This window comes from Ambystoma mexicanum, chromosome 5p (assembly GCF_040938575.1).
Source record: "Ambystoma mexicanum isolate Mex_15411 chromosome 5p, UKY_AmexF1_1, whole genome shotgun sequence".
In the NCBI taxonomy this organism is placed as follows: domain Eukaryota; kingdom Metazoa; phylum Chordata; class Amphibia; order Caudata; family Ambystomatidae; genus Ambystoma; species Ambystoma mexicanum.
In genome coordinates this window covers 1,065,360,360-1,065,386,762 of record NC_090930.1, presented here as the reverse complement: position 1 = coordinate 1,065,386,762, position 26,403 = coordinate 1,065,360,360, and the positions used below count along the sequence as shown (strand labels likewise).

At 38.8% G+C, this 26,403-nt stretch overlaps 1 protein-coding gene across 2 annotated transcripts in view; it reads right to left on the bottom strand.

Moving 5' to 3' along the window:
- The window catches only part of GMPR (guanosine monophosphate reductase), a 712,135-nt gene that overhangs the window by 296,520 nt on the left and 389,212 nt on the right, over positions 1–26,403 (bottom strand). For both annotated transcript variants that reach the window (XM_069613564.1, XM_069613565.1), the window contains exon 4: positions 6,085–6,258. In XM_069613564.1, the coding sequence (XP_069469665.1) occupies positions 6,085–6,258 (174 nt within the window). The remainder of the gene's footprint in view (positions 1–6,084; positions 6,259–26,403) is intronic.

Here is a 26,403-nt window from a genome sequence, read left to right as displayed (position 1 = left end):
CTAATGGAGAGCACCATGTGCAATCCTTTAATGAATCTGCAATGTTATGTTCTGTTCTGTTAGGTTTTTGGTCAGTGTTGATTGTCTCTGTGCATGGGGTACAGTTCTTGCAAGTTGGTTCACCTCACAGAGGTTGCATGAGATTGCACAATCTCACGGCACATGGCGGTCTGGCTACTGTATATCCACAACCCCTTGGTCTCAGTGCTGGTGAGAGTTTGTTCATGTGTGCGTTGCTGGAGAGTGGTTTCCATATTAAGACACATTTCTTTGACATACTCAATTACTGTATTGGAGAGGATTGTGCATTTGGGTAGTTGGCTTTGAGTAAGTCACTAAGCACGGAACCGTTCCTTATTCCTGGGTGTTGGTACGTGGTGTGGATGTATTGACCCACTTTTGCTCTGCTATGCTGCATCACTCTGTTATGGTGGGGCCAGAAACAGCAAAATGGCAGCAAAACCCTTGTGCGCGCCAAAACCCCTGAAAATTGTGCTTTTTAATGCACAAAAAGATGGCTGCCCAATCTGCCATGCATGTTGTCAATGGTGGAAAAGAGCTCTCACTACTGAAATGTGTCACTGGGCTCCACAACAATTGAAAGTGCAGTGCAGAACGAAAAAGCAGTGCTTTGCTAAATGAAACTCCAATATGGCTTTAAATCACCTTTTCTTTGCTGCTGAAACTTCAGAATGCCGGTACAGAACACCTTCAAATATTCAAAATTCTCGCTGGGTGCTACAATTCACTTAGTTTAAGGAATCACTGTGAATTTAAAATGTCCTGAAAGGCTAAGAGCATAAAGAGATTTACACAGCAAAAGTGGCCTGTCTGTGGATCTGTAAAAAAATCTCTGTGCAGCAGAGGGCTACTTGTGATGACATAAACTTTAACATATTATAAACTGAAAGTCAAATGTTTGCAATATATGAGGCCTGTTACTGATAGCAACCCATACTATAGTTGTTTTGATTCCACAGGCTTAAAATTTCGAATGAGAATTCTATTTGTTAATTGAGACAACAAGTTTGTTTTGTGCTAAGGAAAAGACAAAATAATTTCACAATTAATTTAAACCTGGTTGAAGCTGCAAAACTGGAATAACAGGTTTTTCTCACAGAAGGAAGGCCTTCCCCAGCAGGAACTCACGGGGAAGTGTTAATTGCTAAGTTGGGAAAGAATCTGGTCTACAGAGGCAAAAGGAACAATGACAAGCTGCAGCTCAGGAAATTCGAACTGTGAATAGGGTTGTAAATGGCCTCTGCAAGGAACAAACAAGGAGGAAGACTGCTCCTGGACTGCAGGGAGACAAAAAGAGGCAGACCCGAACAACCATCTGTGGCTGAACATTAACAAAGAACACTTTTTAAAAGACTGATAACTTGCAAGTCAAAATGGTAAAAAATATCAAAATGACAGAGTTGTTCATTTAATTTCTGGCGGCACATTTCAAGAGCCGGCATAACCGTGTGACATGTTCTGGGAAGAATGGCAAGAAATGTGATTGCAAGCAAAATGCATGACTGTTAGAATTATGAAAATGTACATGCATGTCCCCAGGTTAAACACGCATATTTGTGGAAAGTCGCCGAAAAATCAGAAAGTATTTTCATAGTGAAAAGGGCAAAATTCTGTGGAAAGGGGAGACATGATCTCACAGCTACAGGGTTTTGAGGAATAGCTGCTATGTAAAATATGGCATCTTTGTGTGTAATTTGTATAAAAGTGACTAATATAGAAATGTGTGTTTATGGTAAAATCCGATTTTGGGACCAATGGCGAAAGGGAGGTCTCGGAGGATTGTAAACCAAATCATAAAACCTGACATCACCCAGCCTTGAGCCAATCACTCAAATTGCAAGGCGGAGATGAAGTATTGACCATATCCCAGCACAAAGGGGCAAGCTTAGATAAGCCGGCCCACACACCCCCTTTATGATGTCATTTCATAGCATAAACAGAGACAGCTCACCAGACATAAGGACACACAGATCCACTCACCCTCCTGATGCTGGCAGAGCACCCTGCTGCTGAAATCTACATCTTCCTTGTTCCAGACTCCAGAAACCTGGCAAAGCAAGGGCCAATTGCATAGCTGAACCATTTTGAGCTAGGCCTCAAATTCTAGAACAGAACCCCAAAAACCTAGGGTAAGCATCATAATACAGCCGGGCTTTGCTGTTACTGCTTGCCTGCTGAATAAAAAAATCCTCAGCACCAAGAAGGGAAGATCCCGTCCAGTCCTGTGCTGTGACCAGAGCGCCTTGCTGACCCTGGCCAGTCTTGTGCGTGCTGTGACCAGAGCACCTTGCTGATCCTGTTCAGTCTGATGTGCCTAGCCGTCAGTCCCTGATAGGTCCAGAATCCTGACGTCCCAGTTAAAAACGTATCCAGTGAGTATAAATAGGAAGAACTGTGTCATATAGCGTATGTACTTTGCATAGTCTTGTCCCTAGCTTATACCCATCCTATCTTTCCCTTAGAACCAGTATTGTTAGAACTATCTTTGCACGGACTCTTCTCTCACATGTGTTCCTACTCTCTAACTTCCTATTGATTGATTAAGAAAGTAATTCCCAAACCAAAGAGAAAACAGAGTACCACACCTGAACTGTTATAATCGGCCATAAATGACCTTCCCGTGTGGCTTTCTACTTTTTGGTTGTCTTTAATATGTGTAAGCAAACCCATTTGTCATTTTTAAAAGTACATTTCTGTTTTCAATTTTCGCACCTATTTTACAAAAACAACCTTCACTAAAACCTCTGTAACTCCCACAGTTTTTGTGATAGAAACAACATTTCAACACCTACTTTTAGCTAACATCTGTACCTATCCGTAGAACCCAAAACATTTAAACTCAGTGCGATTCTCCCGTTATCGCGAATATTGCGCATGGAAAAGTTTGCCGCAAATTTCATTTTGAGAAATTTTTACACATGTAAAATAGCTCCAAACTGCTTCCAACTTGGATTTTAAGATTTCAATTATTTTCTTTGCATTAAATCATTGCTTGTGTTTGTGGGCAACTATTCAAAGCGGCTCCCATAAGAATTTAGAACAATTTAAGTATTTTAGACCATATTTGGTGTTTTTGCCCAGTCTATTCTAAAGATTTTAAAAGGCATCCTGACAGTTGAAAAGCCCACTTCATTTTTCTATTCGCTGTGTAAAGGGGCAAGGGGGAAGTGAGACACTGTTTGACCTGTACATTCCGGAATACTAACTCTCTCCTCCTATCTCTGTGCATTGCCTATTGGGTGGTTGAGAAGTGTTGCAGGGGGAACTGCTAACTACAGCGCTATCTGATCTGAACCAACACAAAAGTATTTTCTGTGCTGCATTTGTTTTGCTTATTACCTATTCTGAGTGTACTCAAGATATTGTGTGTTCTGTCACCCCATTGGTGATTGTTGTGTATCTATTAAAATATATATTGTGATTTTGATCTTAACTAAGTAAATAAATAATCCCTTTTACAAACCAGCCTGATTTCAGGTCCAGCGTGACACGGGGTATTCTTAAGTAAGGGGTGTGATATGAGTGGTACATCTTTCAAATAATTGAATCTGTATATCAATATGTTTTTCCATTGCGATGTACACTAGGCCGGTTACAGAGTGTATTGCCTGATTGAAATCCTTAACAGCGGTTGTTAAATGGTGTATTATCTGGGCTGGTTTCAGTGGCTGAGGGTTGTCCCGATTTGGCCTTTTGTGACTCTTTGGTGTCAGTTGTGTTCTGAGTAATTCCACCTCTGTAATATCTGGGGGTGGTTTCAAAGGCTCATGGGACCAGGTTTTTGGTCTTTGGCCACTCCTGGGTGTCAGTATTGGTGGGAGACAGGTTCATTTGACTCATCCAGAGGAATATGTTCAGTGGCACTAAGGGAATGAGAATGGATCTAATGGGGTGTCGCAAATATGATGGAGAACGTCTGATTTGTAGATTCGTTGCACATGGTGGTATGAAGCGTAGCTCTGTATTTCTAGGTGGGATATGCATTGGGGGAACTTTGGATGGGGATTTAAGGTCAGTCAGAATTTGTGGCGGAATAAGGTGTCCATGTTTGCGGGGACGTCTAAAAATGTTGATGGTGTGAAGTGTGGGTGGGTACCTGAAAGCAGACATGTGGTGACAGTGGACCTGCAGAAGGTGGTCTGGAATGTAAACTGGGATGGTGTGTCATACATTGAGCTGTGGAAAGATAGGGTAGGGTGCTGAGGATAGCATGAAATGTGGAGGAAGACCGGCATGAGAGAGTTGGGGCAAGATCAGTGGTTGTGGTATGATGCTTAGACATGGCTGAAGTGTGGATGTGGTCCGGAACTTGAGTGCAGACGATCAGACAATGTGCAAGATGCATATGTCGGGTGGCTAGGGAGGTGATCTCAAGTGTTGCCAGATCGGATATGGTATGTTCACTTGCAGAGACACAGGATGTGTTGTTGTGGGCTCTGCTTTGGAGAGGTCTACGAGGTTGTGTGGACTCTGTGTGATGTAAAGTATGACTATGGATCTGAGGCTGGGTGAAGTGTGTTATTGGAGCTGTGGACGGTGTTCTGTAGTATGACTGGGTGGGAGGTGCGGCATGGTTGGTGACTGAGTGACATTCTGTGGTTTGAATGTAAGATTAACCTCGAGCTCTGGCCAAGCTCTGGCCCTATCTAAATTTGTGCAGTTTGGCTTTGTCCCAGGTACTGTCCATAACTGCTGTAGATATCTTGTCTTTTTAGGTCCTTACGGCCTGATTTTGACCCTAGAAGCTCATTGTCAGGCTGCTGGTACAGTCACTCTTTTGGTGGCATCTGGTCGGAGAAACTTAGTCGTTCATGGCAGATGCAACGCATGCAAGGGGCCTGTCAATAATCTGAATACAGCAAGCAAGTCGGAGTATAGTCCAAAACATGACCCCTCCGCTTTGGTTAGAGTTTAAGGCACGTTTTGCCCCATATCTAATTCCACAATGCTTAAAAATGTTGCATACCTCGGTCTGGTTTTAAACTCTGACTTTGCTTTGACAGATTGGTGCTGCCACCTGGCAGCACACCACCCTTACTACTCCCCTGAATGGCTCTGTCTGAACTTCATTTCTCAGTCCTTTGGGCGACCCATTCATATACAGAACACACGCTGCATACCCCCCTGTCTAGAGGGAAAGAACAAACATGTGTCTAATGTGTCTGGCTGGAACCTGCTTAGGAAAGATATCTAAGCATTACCTTACTCTCTATGCGAATGATTGGATAGGAGACACATGCAACCCCTCCAACACTCAAAAAGGCTCTGCTTTGTAGAATAGTCATTAACACACAAACTTTCCCTTTCTTTTAACGCTTTTCTGCCTCACTGCTTACAATTGTGAGAACAAGGTGTCTAGCTTAGAGGAGGATGGCTGCTAATGCTAAGGTGGTGGATCCAAGAAAAAGGGTTTGGGGAAACAGTGGAATTGACATAGTGGACCGGGGTAGTGGCGCCCATGGCCTTGAATGGAGCACAGGTTTGCATTCCTGCATTCCTGACCACCTGATTGGCTTGCACTTCTCCTGTGGGTGATAATAATGCCTAACAAAGTATAAAACAATATGTGACATAAAACACAGGCGTCTGCAACCTGTGGCTCTCCAGATGTTTTGGACTATGACTTCCATGATCCCTCACGCTCTCTTATGACTATGCTGGTTAGAGCTCATGGAAATTGTCTGAAGCGCATGGACAAAATACATAGCATAACAGAAAATATAACATATGACAAAGCACAAACAAAACAAGAAAATGCATCAGGCAATATAATATACAAGACTACTGTACAGGCGGTGTACACAGGCCAAAGTGCAGGGTTCATTAACAGAGTAGGACCACTATAGATCCTAAGCCTACTGCTCCCTCAAGCGGTGACAACAGGCGAAGCTATGCAAATTGGACTACTTTATATCCTAAGGCAACTGCTCCCTCTAGGGGAGCATTCTGTGCGTTCAGGCAGCCTCTACTGTGCATGACGGCATCGAACAATCATTTATCTGGCCATTTATTATATAGTAAGATGATACAAACCATGTAGCTCCATAATATAACGTCACCTACCATAATAGTATGCTTTGGAAATTTGGCATGCACGCTCTTCACAAATTCCACAAAGTGCTCTGAATAGCCATTTGCCACATCTAGACATATGTACTTGATGAGTGGAATGGCCTCCAGGATGTTGCTCAATCTGTCGAGGTCAGCCTGGCCACTGCCTGAGCTCGCTGCTATGTGCTGGAGGGCGACAGAACAAACATGAAATAGTTAATTTCAATGCACAGGCAACAAATGCATCGATGTACTATTACACATTATAGCTTACTATTACACGTGTTACATAAACTGGCACCTCACTGACAAGGTTTCACACGCCTACAGCCTAGACCCACACAGTACTTTACAATTAGTTCCTCAGTGCTTCGTTATTTTACAGTTGCTAGAATTACTGGAGACTCCATGACCCTAGGAACACCCTCTACAATGCCTATGTATACATATAGCATTCTAATTTTATTCTGGGAGTTGTAGTCCATATTTACTTCAACTCAGTTATTGGACTCAAGTGCCAGAGCACACTGTGGTGTCTGTGGAAAGCCCAGGAACGGAGCAATGATGTTTCCCTTGTCGCGCTGTCACCTCCTATTGTGGTTGGAGCAGAGTGTAGGATACATTAAAACCTTGGTGTAAACCTGCATGTGACAAAAATGTGGGTGCCAAGCCTCAACAACAATATGCAACAATGTGATTGATTTTCAATAGAATAGAAAAATATGATTACAATTTAGAGTTTATAGACTTGTAGTTGTTCCTGAACAACAAGAGGGATGAATCCATTTGACCAAACAAAATGACCCTAATTAATATTCATGAGATAAATCTCTATACATTTAATCTGAATGAGGGGCTTCCCATGTAATGCTGAAAACATAACTCAGTAAACCCGTAAAGGATGCTTATCTACTGCCGCGTACTGTACAAATACAATGTGCTCTGCAGTAAAAAATGAATCCTGACTTGGTTCTTGTAGGGCTCCAATGTCAAAAGTAGTACGAGAAAAGGTAGAGAATGTTGAGACAGTGGAGTTACCAGATTACTCAATTTCCAGTCCTGGAGGTTCATTCAACAAGTGGAGGCATTCTAAGAGGAGTAGTAGTGGCTTACGCTGAACCAATAGGAGAAGAGTGCCATTGTGAAATGGTTTGTAGACAGAAAGACATGGAATAGAGTTGTGTCTGGGGTGACAAGCACTCATTTATTTTGTGGCCATATCCAAGGGCCTACAAGTCTGTTCCTTGAAAGCACCAGCCACACCAGTTTTTCATGATAAACAGTGGCAATGTAAATAATTCTCATTTAGATTCAATGTATTCAAATATATTTTGTGGGAAGATCTTAAAGATATGGAGTGCATTTGACTTTTAAGGATCAGACTTGGATGCTGCTGAAATACAAACTACGTAATATTAAGGACATAAGGATTGATTGTCAATTATCAATTTATGCATTATATGCATTTACACACGCTACTCATCACATAATCTCTGGTCCTGTGATGCATGCATAATAAATCCCAGATGTTTACAGAATTAGTTGTTTTTTATTATGTTTCCCGCTTCAAAATGATCCATTCATGCAGTGCTCCAGATAAGATTTTGAGATGGGAGTATTTTCTCCCTATTTTTAAACTTTGATAGTAAATGTGATTTCAAGAGAGTAAAAATGAGTTTTCACCTTTGCAAGAGAGTAAAATATATGTGACATCCAGCCGACATGTGCAAAAACTGTATGGAAATCATTCCCGTGAGGCAGCTTTCTGCATTGTGACAGAATACACCTTCCCTAATTTCTCTAAGGTCTGGCCACTTGATCTATCCTATATATATTTAAATGTTGAAAACACAAAAACCTAGCCAATTACATAGTAAAGCAAACCTGAATTGTATTGTGTGTTTTGAGGTTCGATAGCAGAATAGTCTTTTGATGTTTAATGAAAGTCCTCATTTCCTGGAACTATTACTACCTAGCGGTATGCCAATGTTATGATGCAACAGTGCAGAGAGGCAAGGACTTCATGCAAAATTCTATACATATTCTCATGGGCAAATTGTTATTTATATAGTGCTTTTGCGAAGCGCTGTACAAAGAACATATTTATCACCAAACCGAAGTTGGTACTCCTTTATCAACCTCGTAAATATGAAAGGCTGGGGTGGCTTTGCCGGGATTTGAAGCTCCAACCTACAGATCATGCACAGATCGCAGCAACAGGCACTCAACTGACTGAGCTATCCTATTGTCTAACATCCTTCAAAGGTTGGCAAACTGAGTATCGGCTGAGGTATAATAATCACAGTGCCTAGATGTTGGACGAACCATGCACAAAGTGCTACATCAAGTTAAATACCTATCTGGATCATCACAGGGACAGGTTTGGCTGAGTTTCTATTTCAATTACAAATGTAACTTTCATTTGTTTGTTTTTGAACAGCGCTTGAACCTCCTGGAGAGTCAGGTTTTGGAGGTTTTAATTGGAGTCTTGAAGATTTGAGAGGTTATAACCCCTGTGATTGGTTAGCAAAGACACTGCTGCCACTGACCATTGATAGTAATGTACCCCATTGACTGCAAGGTTGAATGGATGTAAACAATACCGCGCATACTCATCATTTTACTCACTGTTGTTATAATTATAGTGTAAATCAAATTATAAGTGTAAAAATGATCTGCCTCCGCATGATTAGGCACAGAGCACAGGAACTCTGAAAAATAAAATTGTGCAATACTGCTTTGCTTTCACTGGGGAAAAATGCATAATTTGTTACAAATGTCTCAATTGCAACTTAGTTTTCCATCTTATTAATTATGCAATCCTAACATGCTAGGACAATAAATATGCACAGTGGTTCTGTTTGTTCCATGAGCATCTACACCCAACACAACAGAAGCTGAACAGAAATAAACCATTCCTTTTATCACAGTGTGTGGTTTCTTTTTTTTAAAGGCTTCAGGGAAAAATATTCGGTTTTAGAAGCTTTTCTCCATGGCTTGCAGTTACTTCCATGTAGATAAAAATAGAAAAGAAGCGTTCTGGTTTCTGTCAAGTAACCTGACCTTTGCACTGCCCTCTGCTCTAAACCTGTGCCTAAATGAACAGAGGAAAATAATAAAGCTGTCGTATTTACAAGATTTTCATGCATAAAAAGGCCATATCTGAAGGCCTGCATTCATGTCCCAAAGTTCTTTAAGAATAATATTTGAAAGAAATTATTTGTGCACATAGTTTGATGACCAAAAGATGTTGTTGACTTGAATAGGTTGCAGAAAAACATAGGGCCTCATTACGACCCAGGCGGAAAACCATGGTGCTAAAAGCACCATGGTCCATGCCGGTAACTTACCGACTCCGCCATGGAGAAAGGGGGAATTACCACCCCATTACAACGTTGGCGGGGCGGTAATTCCCCCTTCCTCCATGGCCCTTCCCCATTCCCAGTTTTGACCCATAGGGCTCAATGGGAATGGGGAAGGCGCTAAGTACATTACCGCAAATTGCGGTACCATACTTAGCACCAAGGTCCCTTTGCGGGTCCCTACTTTAACGACTGGTGTAGACCAGCCGTTAAGGTCGGGTCCCGCAAGGGACCTCGTAATCAGGCGCTAATAAGTTAACGGCGCTGCAGCCTTTTACGGCGCCGTTAACCCATTAGCACCAGGGTCGTAATGAGGCCCATAGTCTTTCTGTAGCAATAAAAACATGAGCAGTGTGTGACTTGTGACAGACTGTACAAGAGCCATTTTATCTTCTCAGAGCTAATGATTCTGGCCAGGAAAAGGGGCAATGTAAAATTAGCACCAGGGAGAAACAAGGAACCAATCAGAATACTTATATCACTCCATTATCAAACCATAAGAAAGTGAATTCCAAGCAAGCTGTTGGCTGCTCTGCCCTCCTTGCGCTCCCACTCTGCTACCTTCCCAATACTTCTATCCCCTTCACACTGAAACCCTACACATTAAAATAAAGGGAAAAGGCCCACAAAACATTTGCGCAGAGGGCCCATAACAGACCCCTTTTGGCACGTGTATTGCCCCACTCTGGCCTTGCAGACAACATGGATCCCTGTCTGCCATTTCCATGGTGGCCATCTGTAGCTCTTTTTTATAGCAAAAACTGTCTGTGGGCTGCCTGTCGCTATTCTTTTCCACCTCCCAGCAAGTGGCTCTTAGAATATGTATGGGAAATCTACACCAATGAAAAAGACGCAGAGAAAGCGCTGAATTAAAACACAAAAATGTGATTTGCTGCATGCACACAGTACCAGAAAAAAACATCAGAGGAAATTAGTGATGTAAGTAGCCCATCTACAATGAGTGTATATGCCCAAAGTAACTGACAGTGCCTAGAAAATAAGTCCTTCTATTTACCAGAGAGTATTATCCAGCAGCCTTTGGTTAATTGGAGAACGGAGAACAGTTCAATCTGGTATGAAAAGTACAGCATTTCACAGAAAAGAAAAAATCTAATTTGCGTCCCCCATTCGTCTTTTTATTGCTTTACACGATTAAGAATCATCAGTACTTAAAAACGTAAAATGTTGACAGGAGTTTGATCGCAAAGAAATGTCTTTCGCTGTTTAAAGTGACAATCCAACATGGAAAAGAAAGTGACTTTTAAAGGTGGCATTGGTGAATAAAGCCAATTTGGCCGGCAAGGTACAATTGCAAACATCCTCCAACACGCAACAGGACATGGGGGATGCTTTCCCATAGGAAAAGTGCAAATACAGGCTTTAAAGCTGAATTATAAAACCTTTTGACACATTCCTGGATTTATCAAAGGACCAAATGCTCTCTTCATTCTCAGAGGACAGGTCTTCCAGAGCAAAACAAATGCTATTCATTAACAACCCCATTTGGTATTGGGCCTAGGTTAAAAACCCTTAGTAATATAACTACTATGCTCTGAGAAGTGGCCTAAAGGAGTCTGCTCACCAAACAATCAAATCTCCATATGCCAGAATGTTGCATTTCGAACCTCAAGAGACCCAGAGCCTGATACAAGGGGCAGGCAGATGTTGGAATAACTCATGGGGGCGGGACTGTGTCATAAATGGCCCTGCCTGCAACTGTAAGTTCAAAGAGCCTTTTGACACTGGTTCCATGACAACTACATTCTAAGGAGTCATAAATGGCCATCTCTAATATTCAAAGAGGAATACCAAATGTTCTATTACCAGGCAGAGGAACTGGAGATGCCATGTACTATATTGTTAAAGTATGAAATAAACGTCCTTTTGAATTTGACATAATGAATCTCATGTTTGTTTATAACTTTGGAAGGAAATGTCATAGGTCTATCAGCTAAATGTAAAAGGATATGCCTTTGATATTATGTTAACTATGCAAATTAGGCAAATGTAGATATGTCTGCACAGAAAGTGCATGCACCACTGATTCATATATTCTAGCGTCTGTGGAGTTGAGCCCTGTTATTCTGGGCTGGGATAGAATTATTGTGTAAAATGTATCAGAGAACAAAAAGGAAAAACAAGATTACATGTATGGAATACGCTGTTTCAGAAAGTTACTATTGGTAAATGCAGAAATCTCCAAGATGACATCACATCCAACGGGAGGAAGGGAAACTGGGTTTAGAAGTTACTCCCATCAGACTGCTACCTTCATTTATATGCCTAATGACAACACAGGGGGGGTTGGGTCAATGTCATGTCACTTTTGGAACACTGCCCAATCACATACATTGACTATTCAGATTGGAGAAATTATACACACCTTTAAGGGTTTTTGTTTCTGCTTTATAAATGTTCAGATCCATAGATACTGAAACTCTTTCGCTCACTCACTGACTGACGGGGAGGAATAAGGAGGGGAAGGAGAATTGATAACCAGAGGAAGGAGATGGAATAGATTTCTTTCCTGTTGAAAACATTTTTTGGATTACTAGCAGATCACTGTAAGAGAGGCTGACCTGGAGTTAAAGACCCAGGCCTTCATCAGTGGAAGAGACAGCAAACAGGCCCCAATACAGAAAGAGGGAGACCAGGCTTTGGAAACCTTATCCCATTTTTCTGATTGATGCCCACCTGTTCCTAGAGGAGGAGAATTGAACCAGTCATAAAGAGGGCGCCCACTTGTCTGTGAGATGCTAAAAGAAATTCAGATGTAAGTATAACATAAAGGGGAAATAATCCTGAGGGAGTGATACTCTAAAAGGGGAATCCATTAAATCATGGCCCCTTTCATTTGTAAATATTGAAGGGCGGGGGTATATAAATTGACTGTACATCCTGGGGAATAGGTAAATATTTCAGAAACGTATGTGCTTCTGGAATTATAGATTTGATTAAATAGATTCTATGGTGTGTATACTAGGAGATCCCTTCACTGCTTTTCTGTGAAATGTACAAGCACAGAAGAACATAGGATATCTCATTCTGTGCATACGTAGAAAACAAATGATTGAAGTAATTTCCTGGTAACATCATCAAGCAGAATTATGTTACTGGTGCTGATCCATTCAAGAAGAGGGGGAAATAGTTATTAACCGCCACCCATTTTCCTGCTGTTTAGTTGCCCATTTAATATGGGAAATGTACACTTTTACACATTAATGAAATAGAGAGTTTAGCAATTTTGTAAGTGATTTACATGCATGAATGTTGAGTAGCTTGTTATTTAAATAGGGTTTTCTAGAACTCTGTTTGAAGTTGACATGTCTACTGATTAAGTGGGGCGGCTTGTGTTTTTATTAAAGCCGAAATCAAGAGATTTAGATAGGCATGGATGTTTTGATTCAATTTGGTTTTTAACAAATTACAGCCTTATCCTGAACCCTCATGCATTTTTCAAACCAAGGTGTATGTGTACCAAGGGTAAACAAAACATACATATGGTTATGTGTGTGTGTTTACAGAAGTCCATTCAAGTAAAAGTAGCATTGAAAAGTTATGTGACCAGCGTATTGATCATTCTTCATTGTAGTACTATTTGACAATGGAAGTTTATAGATGCATAATTGGTTGATATTTAAATTGATTCATGTATTTCTATTTTATTTATAAATAGACCTTTTGTGCAACCCAGCATGTTTCTTGCCCCAAAAGTGGAGATAGGCTGTAGGGAATCGTAATAAATTGGGGGTCTCTGAATCAATAAATACAAATTTGGACAGCCTGGTTTGGTGTGGGAAGAAACAATTGGATTTTGCCTGGTTAAAAAATCCTGCAATCACCAAGAGTCTTGTCACTGTTCTGAAACATTTAAGACAAAGGGGAAAGGGCGATTAACATCTACTCATTTTCCCACCTTTAAGTTGTCTATTGATAATGACAAGTGTATACTTTTACACATTAATGCAATCGAAAACCACTGAGGGGAAACTAGTAAACAAACAAGTTAAACATACATTTGCCTTTTTGTAAGCAATTTACATGCAGGAGCGTTAAGCAGCCTGTCTTTTAAACTGAGTTTCGGGAATGATGTTTAAAATTCTGACATGTCCATTGAGAAAGGGGGAGGTATTGACAATCGATGTGAAGTAGAGAGTTTTAGATAGGCAGGGACGCTCTGATTTAATTTTGTTTTTATCAAATGAAAGCTTTATCCTGGATCCTCATTCATTTTAACACACAGTGAATGTCCGCTCACAGCAAACCAAATATAAATATATATATATATATATATATATATATATATATATATATATATATATATATATATATATATATATATATATATATATATATTACATGGCCACGGTAGTGGCCATGTAGTTATGGTTAAGTTGCTGTTTCCATAGGAAGAGCACTTTTTGGGTGGCTTATAACTTCGCTCTCCCTGGACGGATCCTCACCAAACTTTGCAAAAAAAGTATTTGGGTCACTCTGAATTTTTTGCAAAGTTTGGTGAGGATTCGTCCAGGGGGGGCAAAGTTATAGGGGGGGTCCCAAAAATGTTTTTTTCCCATAGACTGAATGGGAAGAAAAGTTTGCTCGCGCCTACAGCCCAAACCGCTGGACGGATTTCCACCAAATTTGGACCAGGAGCAGCGGCTTGGTCCCGAAAGCGTGCTTTTGCAAATTTGGTGAAAATCCGTCCAGTAGTTTTTTTTAAAATGACCAAAAAGTAGGTCAAAAAAAATTAGTGATATCTGTGTTCGGTTCGCGGACACACTTCCCTGTTCGCTCCGCGGACAGTGTCCTGATTGGCCAATCCTCTTGCGTGATGTTCGCGGACATGCAACGTGTTCGCTGATTGGACGGCGTGGAGCGTGAAGCGCGTCAGATTTTTCGGTAGCGCCCGCCATCTTGGATTCGCGGACGTCCGTGGACAGCGCAGTGAAACTTTGTTCAAAATGTGTATTTTGTAGAGTGTGTTGGTGTGTAGGAGTGTTTGGGGAGGGTGGGAGTGTATGAGATAGGATGAAAGTTGTGTTTCTTATGTGTTAGACGTTCTTTTTGTGTTCGATTTGTTTGCAGACATCACGGGTGTTCTGAAATGTTCTAAATAAACTGACTGGGGGGTGTTCTAAGGACTCAATATGTGTCCGTTTTGTTCGCAAGCAAAGTGAAACTGTTCTAAGAACACTCGCGGTGTCCGGGGAGTGTTCGTAGGGGGTGTCCTGAGGACGCTGTCCGTATTGTTCTATGTCAAGTTGAATGTGTTCTAAGAACACCCGCGGTGTCCTGAAATGTTCGCAAATAAACAAAATGGGGGTGTTCTGAAGACGTTTTTGAGAACACTCCCGGTGTCCTGAAATGTTCGTAAGGGGTGTCCTGAGGACGCTGTCCGTATTGTTCTCTGTCAAGTTGAATGTGTTCTAAGAACACTCGCGGTGTCCTGAAATGTTCGCAAATAAACAAGATGGTGGTGTTCTGAAGATGCTTCTAAGAACACTCCCGGTGTCCTGGAATGTTCGTAGGGGGTGTCCTGAGGACGCTGTCCGTATTGTTCTCTGTCAAGTAGAATGTGTTCTAAGAACAACCGCGGTGTCCTCAAATGTTCGCAAATAAACAAAATGGGGGTGTTCTGAAGACGCTTCTAAGAACACTCGCGGTGTCCGGGGAGTGCTCGTAGGGGGTGTCCTGAGGACGCTGTCCGTATTGTTCTCTGTCAAGTTGAATGTGTCCTAAGAACACTCGCAGTGTCCTGAAATGTTCGCAAATAAACAAAATGGGGGTGTTCTGAAGACGCTTCTAAGAACACTCGCGGTGTCCGGGGAGTGTTCGTAGGGGGTGTCCTGAGGACGCTGTCCGTATTGTTCTCTGTCAAGTTGAATGTGTCCTAAGAATACTTGCGGTGTCCTGAAATGTTCGCAAATAAACAAGATGGTGGTGTTCTGAAGACGCTTCTAAGAACACTTGCGGTGTCCGGGGAGTGTTCGTAGGGGGTGTCCTGAGGACGCTGTCCGTATTGTTCTCTGTCAAGTTGAATGTGTCCTAAGAACACTCGCGGTGTCCTGAAATGTTCGCAAATAAACAAGATGGTGGTGTTCTGAAGAAGCTTCTAAGAACACTCCCGGTGTCCTGGAATGTTCGTAGGGGGTGTCCTGAGGACGCTGTCCGTATTGTTCTCTGTCAAGTTGAATGTGTCCTAAGAACACTCGCGGTGTCCTGAAATGTTCGCAAATAAACAAGATGGTGGTGTTCTGAAGACGCTTCTAAGAACACTTGCGGTGTCCGGGGAGTGTTCGTAGGGGGTGTCCTGAGGACGCTGTCCGTATTGTTCGTTGTTAAGTTGAAAGTGTTCTAAGAACTATCGCGTTGTTCTGAAATGTTCGTAGGGGGTGTCCTGAAAACGGTGTCCGTATTGTTCGCTGGCAAGTTCAAAGTGTTCTAAGAACACTCACATTGTTCGCGGACATTAAAAGTTTCCCATAGATCATAGTTGAAATGTTTGACTCTATGGATGTGATATGCTGCGGTGGTTGTTGCCAGGGCATAGATTCTTGGGTGCATGGCCATCTGGCCATGCACCCAAGAATCTATGCCCTGGCAACAACCACCGCAGCATATCACATTCATATTTGCTTATAACTTTGGGTGAAAAACAAATGTATAAGGAACAAAGGTATTAAATACTATGGATGTAATATGCTGCTATGGTTGTCCTTATTATTGTATACTTACTGTTTGGTCTAGTAATGGGAGTCCATGTTTTTCTTCTTCATTTCTGTGATAAAAGAAAATAGCATGTTAGTATTAGTATTTTGTAATTACTTATATTGTATAAGCAATATACTTTTATTTTTTTTCGACCCTCATATTTAGTAGAGTACAAATCAGAGTACTGTGCAATTTGCTCAGTTTCTGTATTTGTTGCTAAAATCATTGGGTCTGTGGGAGAAAAAAAAAATCCATGTTGGATTAAAAAAAAAACCTTTTTCTGTTATGCTACAGTTTATTTGTTTGTTTGTTTTCAATGTTCACTTTTTGTTTCTGGCTAATGCTTTATACTTTGCTTTGTTGAATATTTTTTGGAGCAGTAACAGATTTTTCATTTGTTTTGATATTATAAAATTTTGGAACAGTTAGATACCAATTGGCGTATTCTAACTGTCTATTTTTTTAATATATTTTAGTGGTTTTGATTTATCTATTTGGATATTGTTACATTTTGGGACAGTTAGATACCAATTGGCGTATTCTAACTGTGTATTTTTTGGCCTAATTTAGTGGTATTCATTTATCTGATTAGTTGTTGTAGAATCTTTGAGCTGTTAAATAGCTTTTTGAGTATTCTAACAGTTTATATTATTTTAACACAAATTTATAATTTTGGGACAGTTAGATACCAATTGGCGTATTCTAACTGTGTATTTTTTGGTCTAATGTAGTGGTATTCATTTATCTGATTAGTTGTTGTATAGGTGTTGTCTTTGAGCAGTTAGATAGCTTTTGGAGTATTCTAACAGTTTATATTTTTTTAACACAAATTTACTTAAAGGTTTAAATACAGTTTATTTATCAAATTTTGGTTTTAAGAACATCAAATAAGTGTTTGTAAGATTTGCTGGTAATGTCTGCTTTAGAGTAATGGTACTATCATTACATTCAAACCATCCACATTTCTTTTTTATATATGCTGTGTAGTGCCCTGAATTGGTTGTGGCTCCTGCGTGGTAGATTATACCTATTGTTGTGAAGGTTTTCTTACCAAGTGATATTTGACTATGTGTGAATCCAGTCAGCTTGCAGTTGTTTTTGGTACCATCTGCATTGTAACGTAGAAGCATTAGTATTACGTATTTACTATGTGTTTGTATTACTAATGTGGAGCGATTATCTGAATTGCAGGTAGAGCATAATCTACCATGGTTTGCATTTTGTACAAGTTGCTGAAATGGAATGGATTCAGAATTTGGTATTGATATATATATATGAAGCGTTCATTGGGAATTTCTTCTTGTGTCACATTGTTGCACAGAGTGCATGTATGTTTCCACATGTATGAAATCTGGAAGATTTCATTTATAGGTATGTTTTTGTTTTCCAGTACTAATAGTAAGTACATTAGAAATTCTTGTGGATCTTCCTGTGAGTTTATAGTGAATTTCACCATTCCAGCACAGTAGTCCGATTGTCGTCTTATTCCAAAAACACTATATGTGTTGTCAGGATTGTTTGCTGCATTTCTGTGAAGTACTAACATATACAAACACAAAGGGTCTGTATTGTGTAAGTAAATGTTGTCAACAATTGGTGGTAATTGAAATAGAATATTCATTGCTACATTTGCATAGCAACGTACACCAACTATATTTGAGAATTTAAATGGTCCAGGTAGTTCTGTATCTAACTGCTTTTTTTGGAGTGTGTCTTCCTTCTTTGAAGAAGTACCTGGTTTACTTTCTCTAATTGATTCTTTTTTGTTTGTGGTACTTGATGAAGTATTAGTTTCTTTTACTCTCTTTGGAGGATTTGCAGTGACGTCCTGTTGCATTTCTGTTTGATTTAGTTTTCTTTTACAACGTTTTAGTTTTTGTGGAACAGAATATGTGTTTAGATGGGGAGTGTATAGTGAGCGAAGTCTATTATATTCTAAAATGCAAGGAATATCAGCGTTTACTTTACTTGCATCAAAGTTGATTAGAAATAGAGCGTCAAGTGTACGTAAGCGTGATAGTGCTACGTAGCTCATGCCTTCTTTAAAGACTGTGTTACCAATATCTATCATTGCTTTGTCTAGGGTAAGACCTTGTGATTTATGAATCGTGACTGCGTATGCAAGAGTTAGAGAAAATTGTTCTCTGCGTACATACATATCTTTGAAGAGAAGGAATCTAGCTGTTGAGCGTCCTATCCGTTTTACTTCTGAAAGTTTGTCAAAGAGTATATTGACAAACTGAATTTTGTTGTCACGTGGGTATGTTTGAAAGCCAACAACTGTACCCAGTGCTCCATTAACTAGTCCTTGGTCCACGTCAAGGTTACGTTTAAGCATTACTCTGCAATTTAAGGATAATTTTAACATCTTTTCTAAGCCTGCTGTGTTTGAGATTGATTTTTCTAAATTATTTAGTCTTGTTGTGGCTTGGTCACAAATGGGTAGTGTCATACCATGTACATCTAGTTTGTCTGTGGCGCTAATTTCCATTATTGGTTGCATTTCTTTACTTAACATTATTTCATTGAATTTGAGACAATTTGCAAGAGTTGGCATTAAGGCCATACAATTGACATTTTTGTGGGCTAATTGTTCCATAACATCTGTAGCACATGTATTATCGCCATAAAGTGCATGAATGTGCCGGGTTTTCAATGTTGCTTCTGCTTCTTTAGAAAGTATACCAACTCTCAAACTTTTTAAAATGTTGGCATAAGTTAGATCTGCAGATTGGCGCATGTTTTCTGTTAATTCTCTTTATTGGAAATGTTGCCAAAGGTTGACATTTCCAATGCTGCCAACAGTTTTACGGCAGAGTTTGTGTCCTAATGTTTTAAAAATAGGTTCACCTTTTACTGGTGTTAATTGAAGCAGATCTCCAAAAACAATAATGTGTTTTCCTGCAAAGAGCTCTTCATAGTCTGTTTTGAGTACTTCTTGTAATCTGAGGTGAATCAAAGCTAACATCAGGTTGGAGACCATGCTCACTTCATCTATTAGTAGCATTTTCATTTGTTTCAATACTCTGCGTAATTCCATTGCAGCTTCTGCAGAAAGTCTGTAATAGTCTAATTTGTTCTGGTGTTCTACTGGTAATAGTAGTAATCGGTGTAATGTAACACCACCTATGTTGTAGGCAGCTAAACCTGTGGGGGCAGTGACAACAGCTGACAGTTTGTTGTTTGTCAATTGTTGAAGGAACTTACTAATGATTTTGATTAGGAATGTTTTGCCAGAACCAGCTTCACCACTGACGTACAGTAGTATAGGTTTATAATTATGGCAGGAACATTCTTTATTTTCATGTTTTACACCATGTGCAATTTGTTTTGTTACTTCTTGAAAAATGCTACTTTGCTCATTGTTTAGTTTTGATTGTAGTATAGTTAAGTCTTCCTTATCTTCATACTGACACATGGTGTTTTCTACTTCTATCATAGCTAATTCTGCCTCATTTGTTATTAGTGTTCTCCCAGTGGTTCTTGGCTTCCTGTTACAGAAGGTTGACTACTGTCAGGAGTATCCTTATCTAGTTGGGCTTGGAGTTCTTCTTCATGTTGCTGTTCATTGTGCAACATTGTTTTGTACTGTGTAAAGTTTACATCAGTTATAGTGCTTTCATTTGCTTTGAAAGCATCCTCATATGAGTCATAGTTATCTAGTAATTGTTCTTCTTTTCTCCATGGTTTGAAGAGTTGTAGCAGGGACATGTAATATACTTCTTTATGTTGAGGAGTCTTCAATGACAATTTGATATGATTAATTAAATTTGGTTTAGTGAGTTTAACTAAGCTGCCTTCACAGTCTGTCACTCTATATTTACCTTTTTTTTCATCAGGTTTCATATTATTTTTGTATGTGTAGTTTTGGGCTATTTGGTATAGACACATGTTTTCCAAAGTATTACTTCTGTTTGGGAAGTATGTGTCCAATAAATTGTTTTTTAAAATGTCTTGGCTGTTGGGATCATGTTTGGCTATTGTTTCTATATCTTCATATGATTTTAGAACTCTTTTTCTAGATTTAGCCGGACCAAGATTTAGCCATACTATATTTTCAGATTTACCATACAATGAAGTACCAGTTAAACGATCAGCTGGTTCATAAGATCCACATTCTCTATGGGTGAGCATTTTTATGCCCAAGCTGTATAATTTCTGAGATACTGTTTTATCTGATGACAGGTCATTCCAGAGGTCTTGGAGCTCTATCTTTTCTGCTTTAGTTAAGTATGCTGTGACATATCGTGCAACTGCAGTAGAATTGTCTGCAATGTACTGCACATCTATGTTTGCATTCCATAAGTGGGCAATGATTGCATTATAATCATTGATATATTTTTCTTCTTCTTTTCTTTTTATGTAATATGTATTTTAGGTGACTTACCTTTAACACTATGTCTAACTGAAGACATGAGGTTGTTTACTTGACCTGTATTTGTAACTGGTCTAGGGAAACCAAATCGGCATTTGGTGTAGTATTTGCCTTTGTTTTTGTATTTGCGACGACCATATTTTCCACATTTGTGTCTTTGAAATTGTAAAATTTGTGCATGAAGATCACTAATTGTGGATTCTGATGGAATTTCACAAGTGACATATTTTTCAATAAACTGTAAAACAGTGGCATCACTGTCTTGACCAAATTTAGGAGCATCTTTAATCCATAAAAGCATGTGGATATCTGGTGCTCCTCTGGCTTGGTATTCTTTTCTCCAAAAGAAGTGCTGCACTTCTCCAAGGGGAGGAACAGTTTTATTACAAATAAAATGTAGCATAGCAATGAAGCGATGGTGAAAATATCTTGAAACATTAACAGGATCCAAAGAACAAAGTTCTCCAGGTGTTAGAATATCTATGTTTGTTTTGTTTTTATTTGATATGCGTAGGAAATCATGTAAATCTTCCCATGCATATTCTGCACAACTTAATGTAACAAACCAAGTGGGTGGGCCAAGGTTTCTGATCATACAACGTACATCTCCATGACGTCGAAACCAGTACTCTTTAGTACCACGCATATTTGCTAATAGATTTGTAATATTTGATTGTAAAACCTCATCCTTTTGTTGCACTTTCTCTAATAATTGTGTAGCTGTCATATTTTGAAAGTGTGATCCTGATTTTAATATGTGTGCAACTCCGTAACATAAAGTTGCTAGTTCACTTTCAAAGAGTTTGTGGAATATGTATTCCACATTTTGTCTAAATCTGGGATCTTCAGAATACATCCATAATGAGCGGTATTCTGAAGCTGATATTTGAATAGGTCTATCATCATACCTTCCTCCTTTGCCAGTAGGAAAGAGTAGAGGAAAAGCACGTGCTTCTATACTTTTTTCCCATATACTGATTGGCGATCCTTTGTTTGACGCATTTGGTAAGTTTCCAGTACATCTTGTACGGTGTCATTACAGTGCAAAGGATGAATTGTATAATGGTCTAAAGTATTTGATATTGTAGCAGGATCTAGTAGCTCAAATTGACCAGCTTCTTGTGTTTCTTGAATTATTTCAGTTGTATCTTTCAAGTTTTCTTCAATATTAATTTCTTTGTAATATTCATTATTCTCTTTAAGATATTGAAAGGCTTGTCTAACTCTATATAAATCTACCAGCTGTTGCCATATTTTTTTGTCTTTTGTAGGTACTCCATTTACTAATATAATTAAAGATTGCTGCATTGGACGTTGCACTCCTAGAGCATGCACATTTTCTTTTAGATTTAATGGTAAATAAACTACTTTTCCACGAATGCCTTTTACCAATTCAGAGGGAGGTAATTTTGCTGTTTTTGGTTGAAGGCATATTATTGCTTGAAATGGGTGTACTGTTTGAATTATGATGCTCTCATATAAATTAAGTTGTTGTAGAGGTTTTGGTACTGGGTATAATTCCAAATTATTTGTGATAGAACGTGAAGGAGTTTGGTTGTTGTCAAGTTTTGTAGTGCAATAACTGCAAAGTATTAAGGGCTCAGTTATTTCATATTTGTTTTCTGCTACAAGGTAGAGAGCTAATTCAAACCATTTAGAATCTTCATTGTCTTCTATTTTGTATGATAGGTCCACAGTTTTTGTGTTACTTTTATAAAAAATTCTACGGCAACATACACATACATGGTTTGGTACTTCAGCTGATGTACTTTTAAATTTTAGTATTTCTTTTTTGTATGTGTTTAGCAAAAGGTTGCCATGTGTAGAATTGTTGCTTAATTGGTTTAAAGCTATTTCATTCTGTAAATGGCTTTCACTTCCAAAATATTTTTTCCGGATATAGTGAATTTCTTCAAGTAGGCCTTTTGCTGTACCATGTAGAAGGATGTTATTTAACTTTGCTAGTGCTAAAGCAGGACTTTTAGCATAGTACAGTTTATAGACTAGATTTCTTATAGTTGAATGATCTGTTGATATCCTTTTGATATCATGGAAAGTGGTTTTACAAGTAGGTCCTGTAATGCAGGCCAATGAATGTCCTTGTAGTCCTGTGTACTTGCGCACTGGACAGGTATCTATATTTTGCAGTAATTTGATTTTGATTTTGTCTTTGCTTTTTACATATTTATTGAGGAATTGGCGTAAAGATTTGAAACATTGTTTGGGAATGTTACACATTGACGTGCATGGCCATTTGTACACTAGATGTTCTGATTCAGTTGAATGGAGGGGTAATTCTAAGTTTTCAGGGCATATTTTTGTAAGGAGTACTTCTTGTTCCATTATGGTATTATTCACTTTTTCATAACCTCGACCACTGCTATTTATGGCAATTGTATTTGTTTGCTTTTGTTTGTACGCTTCTTCATTAAAATATGGTTCTGTGCTCGTAGTGTGATTCCATTCACCTCTGCAGATACTTAAGAAGTTCTTTCTGTTGACATTTCGCTTATTGAGAAGTCTTTTTTGTAATTTAGTTATTAGTTTTGATAGTGGTTTCATTTTCTTTAACAGTAAAATAAATACATTTCTTTTGAGAAGAATTGCACTGTCCATCAATGCTTCTAAGATTAATTTCCTACGATAGGTTTTAAGCTTTGAACCTGATTTCTCTCCTGTTTTTATAAGATTTTGAAGGACTTTGTGACGGTATATTTTGGCTAAAATACTTTTCTTGGTATGCTTACTTTGCACTATATTAAAATTTGAAGAAGTAGTTTTATCTGTACTGATAGCTGATTTTCTGTTAATTGTTTTTTGGTTTGTTTTACATTTTGATAGAGGAAGCGAAGTTGTTGTACTTGAAACTTCTTGTGTTTCACTAAATGATTGTATTAGCTGTTTTGTTTCAACTTTTTTTACAAATTCTGCTAGAGATGGATGCTTATGTTGGACACCTTTATTTTCATTTGCTCTACTTTTGCGTTGCTTTCTACGGACTTGACTTTTGGTAGGCATTCGTTAGGGTCTGTTGAAAAAAATAAAGAAGATATGGGTTGGGGTGTTCTGCAATGTATGTGTGCTGTGTGCATGAGTGTTTGAGTAAGATGATAAAGATGTATGTAATGGTGTGTGATTGTGCATTGGGAACTAAAACTAGTAGGGATAGGTATTCTTGAATTTATGTGTTACTAAACTGGGGTTCAGATGACAAAAACAAAGTAAGCTAGTGGTGTGGAAAAGTACAAATAGTAAATCTAATGTATACAATTAAAACAGTTGTTTGTTCTATAATATGAAAATTGTAGTGGTTCAGTTGGGTAATTTGTGTGCCCAAAAATAGAAATTTGTGGGCCATTCTGGCTGTAAATCGCTGTTTAAGACATGGAAATTTTTGGACAAAATGGTACAAAATCTCTATTTTTAGAAACCAAAATAGCTCGTATTAATGTTATAGTATATTTGATTAATAATACAAATATTATGGTGATATTTTACTTACTTTTTTTTTAAAATTAACAGGTAACTTCTTAGTTTTTCTTTCTTCTTCGAATTCGGCTGCTTCTTTTCAGGAAACTGGTCTTCACTGCAATTGTAAAAGCTTCAAATTAGTAACTTTGTTTGTATATAGCACTGTTTTTAATTTAGATATTGATTTTTTTAATTGAAATCCTCAGTGCCTTCTGTAAAACCATTAAACTAATTTATTTACATAAGATACATTGCATCAGTTCAGTACATATGATATGTTCTTAATGAACAAATTGTATTGAATGAAACTGTAGCAAAAAAAAAATATCTTTACTATGTCTTGTGAAATTTATAATATATTAGTGAATACCACTATTTCTGTAAGTAAACTGTTCTAGGTAATAGCGCTTCAATGTCATGTCTAATTTAAAGTAATTAAGTAAATAAATAAATAAAAACAAAAAATATGAAATTGTATAAGAATTTTTATAAAGGTTTAAACATAGATTGTGTTTGCATGCAATTTTGTTTGAATATATGTAGTCTATATATTTCATTTAAAAAATGTTAGTTTAACATGATTTGAGTGTGTGTGTATAAAGAAAGTATATAGTATAAAGGTTTATAAGTGATAGTTGATTTTAGGAAATTGAAAAAAGTACAGTAAATTCATTTTACAGATTTTACAAGGTAAAAGTCTGTTTGAAAATGTGTTCATCTACTATACAGAAAATATGCATACCTGAAGTTTGTGTTCATGCATATGGATATGCATGGAGCTGCAAGTAGAAATCTTGAAGACTTGTACAGTATTTCTGGTAGATGGTGCTTGCCAATGATATGACACTTGTACTCAGAGAGATTCAGAGTACATTTGCAGTGCTGATCTATGATGATGCAGTTAGATGTAGAGGTCTTGAATGTGATTGGTGCATGGTCATGTGATTTTTGAGGTACATCCAATGAGGGAATGACAGAGAGAGTGTAGTGGAAATGGTAGAAGGGCTGTTCATGTTACGATATGTCCGCGGACATGGCGGTAGTTCGCGGACATCGGGGGAGTTACATCCGGGGATTTTTGGGTTCAGAAGTCATGCAAATGAGAATAAGCACTGAAAGGGATTGGTCAGGAAAGTTTGGTGGGTGTGTTGTGCCAGGAGAGATTTTCTCAGATACTCTTTTTGCTGAGAGAACAAAAGATAGCTATGGCTGTGTCTTTCAGAAAACAGATTGTTTGGATTTTAGGAGATTTGTGGATACATTGGTTGAAGGTGCATGCAGAAAGCTGTGGAGTAGCTGTAGATCTTGGATTCCCACATGTGGAAGTACACTGGCATGGAGTACGTGGAATGAAGTGGTTGGACTTGCTACCTCTCTGTGCTACTTTGGAGACAGAGCAACATCCAGACATAATTGTAATTCATTGTGGAGGGAACAGTTTAGGACATGTGACTGGAATTTTTTTGCAATTTGCTATGAAAGAAGGACTTAGGAAGGTTATCGACATGTTTCCTAATTCTCAAGTGATATTTTCACGGATTGCGCAGAGACAAATGTGGCTTAGTTCTTCTTCATTTGGTCGACAAATGGAAAAAGCAAGGCGCAATGTTAATAAGGCTGTTTGTGCCTTTCTAAGAGATTTTGGCATGTCTTCTTTTCACAATGAAAATATTATGTTTTGTAGTACATACATTTTTCGCAGAGATGGAGTCCATCTTACTTATGCTGGCAATCAGATTTTTCTGAGAAATGTACAAAATGCATTGCGATCTTTTTTGGAATTACAACAACGATTTTGAAGTAGATGTTAAGCATTTACAATTTTTGACTTACAAACACCACCCAAAGGCTCTTTTCAGAGCCACCCCTTCTTTCCAGAGAAAATTACAATGTTTGTGATGGAGTAGCAACCCAATTTTTTTAATGTTCGCGAACTGTCCGCGGACTTCTAAAAAATACAGAGCCCTGCTTCATTTATTTTCACTTCTATTTTTTAACTGGGAAAGGCGGCTCTGAAAAGAGCCTTATTTTTTTTTATTTTTGTTATTTTGTATTTTTTTGGGTTTTTCAGACACAACACACTAGGAGAGGAGGGTAAAGGAGGGTAAAGGGGGGGGCACCAACCAAAGGGATAAGAAAGGGCGAGCTGAGAGAGGAAGATGTAGAGTGGGTTTTATTTGGGTAGTGAGCAGGTCTTCTCGTGCTCTGAGACGATAGTCTCAAAAGCACTCCGAAGTCGCTCCCCCCTGCAGAGTACTGTGTCACAGTACATACATACAACTGTGACCCTCGAAAGGTAAGGGTCATCAGCATTCTGTATGGCCTGTGAGGCAGCTTGAGGAAGACGCTGTCCCACAGAGGTGGTCCTTGTGGTGACAGGATCAGAAACAGAGGATGAAGTAGAGTAAA